General features: G+C 54.0%; 1 protein-coding gene across 1 annotated transcript; it reads left to right on the top strand.

Annotated features, from left to right (window-relative positions):
- The first annotated feature begins 761 nt into the window (after positions 1-761).
- Positions 762-2,369, top strand: ANKRD34C (ankyrin repeat domain 34C). Its single transcript, XM_078684066.1, has one exon. The coding sequence runs from the start codon at positions 768-770 to the stop codon at positions 2,367-2,369; it is 1,602 nt and encodes a 533-aa protein (XP_078540192.1). The 5' UTR covers positions 762-767.
- The last annotated feature ends 367 nt before the right edge of the window (positions 2,370-2,736 follow it).

Here is a 2,736-nt window from a genome sequence, read left to right as displayed (position 1 = left end):
AATTGGGTTGTCTTATCTTCAAATAATTAGCGGGCTCAGCTCCATCTTATGTAGCATCTAGGCTAACAATCTACACTTCCTCTAGAAACCTTCGGTCCTCCTCCAAGAACCTCTTGGTTGTTCCACGTTTTGTTCGGAAGAAACATGGGGGGCTGAGCTTCTCCTACCAGGCCCCTCAGTTCTGGAACTCCCTTTCCCGATAATCTACGATCCTCCCTGTCATACCTGGAGTTCCATAAATGTCTGAAGACCTGGTTATTCACTAGGGCCTTTGCGGTTTAAATGTTACCGGACCGAATTAGCGCCATGAAACCTTTTTGGTATACGTGCGCTCTATAAATTCCCTCAACTTCAACCTCCTAACAATATAAAGAAGCAAAACAAAAATTAATTAAGCTAAAAGATAAAGGCGAAAACTTGGAATGGCGTGGTAATTGGGCATCCTGTAAATACAGACAGCAGCAAGCAGTAGGATGGGCAATTACCAGGGCTTGTGCAATAAGCGCCAAATATCGCAGTTCAAAGCTTAATTTCACAGCATGTGCCACAGCCCATAGACCCTACAGCCTCCCTGTACCAGGTTGCAAGTTGTGGTATCATGGCACACACTGATGCTCTCAGTCGCTGTCCACAGGTTCAAGCTAGAGTGTTCTGAGCAGAAAGTAATGCCCTGACTTCATGATGTGCCCCTGCCAATGAGATACTCACTTACCTTTCCTTTCCATTTTCACAGGTGATGGTGACCGCCCTTGACGCCCCGGGATGCGATGGATGAAGTGAGGGAGCTCCGGACCGATGGCAACTCCCTCCTGAAGGCTGTGTGGCTGGGGCGGCTGCGTCTGGCCCGCCTCCTCCTGGAAGGTGGCGCCTACATCAATGAAAGCAACGAGAAGGGGGAGACGGCCCTGATGATCGCCTGCCTGACAACGCACCAGGACCAGCAGAGTAGCAGCAAGGCCAAGATGGTGAAATACCTTCTAGAGAGGCAGGCGGACCCCAACATTCAGGACAAGGCAGGCTGCACCGCCCTCATTCACGCCTGCATGTCCGGGGCCGGTGGAGACGTGGTGTCTCTGCTGCTGGACAATGGGGCGGACCCCAGCCTGGTGGACCACACTGGGGCCTCGGCCCTGGTACATGCAATCAACATGAATGACAAGGAAGCACTGGGGCATCTCCTCACCGCATGCAAAGCCAAAGGCAAAGAGGTGATCATCATAACCACTGACAAGTCCACTTCCGGTTCACACAGCACCAGGCAATACCTCAATGTGCCCCCATCCCCGCGGCTGGAAGACAGGGCGCCTAGAGCCCTCACACAGGCTATGCCACCCTCAGATCCCCAGCTGAAAACAGCAGCACCGCTGCCACCGACTAGTGGCAGAGCAGAGGACTTCTTGAACGTCCACCCAGTGCACTCCAGCACCTGCTATCCCCCTAAGGTACCCAAGGAGCAACCATCGCCCACTAGGAAGCTGGGCAACCCAAGAAGGGCACGCTTACCCCAGCTGAAGCGACTCCAGTCTGAGCCCTGGGGCCTGATTGCCCCTTCAGTTTTAGCTGCCAGCCAATGCCAAGAGGAGCCCAAGCGTGTCAGCTCTGATGAAGGAAATCTCCAGGGTGACCTGGCACGCGCTAGGAGATCATTGTTGCCCCGAAGCAACAGCGCTGAAAGCCAAGAGGGGGGTCCTCTCTTTCCATCCTTGAGCGAGCAGGCACGGAGGGGATCATCCAGCTCTGCCCCAGTGTCCCGGAAAACATCCTATGAACAGGCCCAGTCGCCCCACCAGACCCTGGCACGTCACAGCTCCGTCCCTGTAAATCAAGAGAGAACCCATGATGCTGGCACGGAAGCATCGCTTCTACCGGAGGGTATGGCTGGGACTGGGCACTACGAGTCAGACTCACTTTTGTACTGTGGATCCGGGCAGGCCTATGGTCCAGAGCAGACTGGGAAGGTGCCCCCAATGCGGAAGATGCTCGGCAGTTCCTACTCTGCCTTGTCCAGCAGTTCGCGGGATTCCTTGGACAGCACCAGCAGCGCCTCACCTGGGGTAACGCGCCACAGGCCGCCAGGTCTCCTGGAGAGACGGGGCTCAGGGACCTTACTGCTGGACCACATCTCCCACACTAGACCAGGCCATCTGCCTCCCTTGAACATTAACCCTAATCCACCCATCCCAGACATAGGGAGTAAAAGCACATCCTCTTCCCCGATCACAGGAGGGATGAAGTCGCCATCTTCTTTCACAACCCTCTCGGCACTGAGGCTGGATCACAGGTCCAAGAAAAAACTTATTCGAAGGCACTCTATGCAGGCTGAGCAGATGAAGCATCTCCTGGCCTCTGAGGAAATAGTGCTTCTGTAGGTGTGTTGGCCTACACGGTCTTTAATTTGCCCAGGCTCTTCTACTGAGCAAATCACTTCTTTGGTGTTTTGGGATGTCTGTTCCAATGCAGAGTCCTCAAAGGATCTCTACCAGCAGCAAGCTTGGGCTCCCTGGCAGCAGGAGAAGGGAAGATTCAGGGACAGGTCTTACACAGGTCTTCTTAGCTATCCCCGTACAAGGAAAGGGGGTGCTCAAAGTGCTGTGGTACACTGAGTGCAGCTTTGTAGAGCCAAAGGGCCATACTGTAGCATAGGACAGGCCACAGCGACAGCACTTTGCAGCTTTCAGAACTTATCTGTCTGTAGAGAAAGCTCTACAATGAATGTGGCGTCACACTGTAGTCTGA

Source organism: Lissotriton helveticus, chromosome 3_1 (assembly GCF_964261635.1).
Source record: "Lissotriton helveticus chromosome 3_1, aLisHel1.1, whole genome shotgun sequence".
Taxonomy (NCBI): domain Eukaryota; kingdom Metazoa; phylum Chordata; class Amphibia; order Caudata; family Salamandridae; genus Lissotriton; species Lissotriton helveticus.
The sequence above is the reverse complement of the archived record's forward strand: the minus strand, read 5'-3'. Positions and strand labels throughout refer to the sequence as shown.

Excerpts from the sequence above, each read along its gene's own strand:
- ANKRD34C (XM_078684066.1), top strand. The coding sequence starts at position 768 with ATGGATGAAGTGAGGGAGCTCCGGACCGATGGCAACTCCCTCCTGAAG.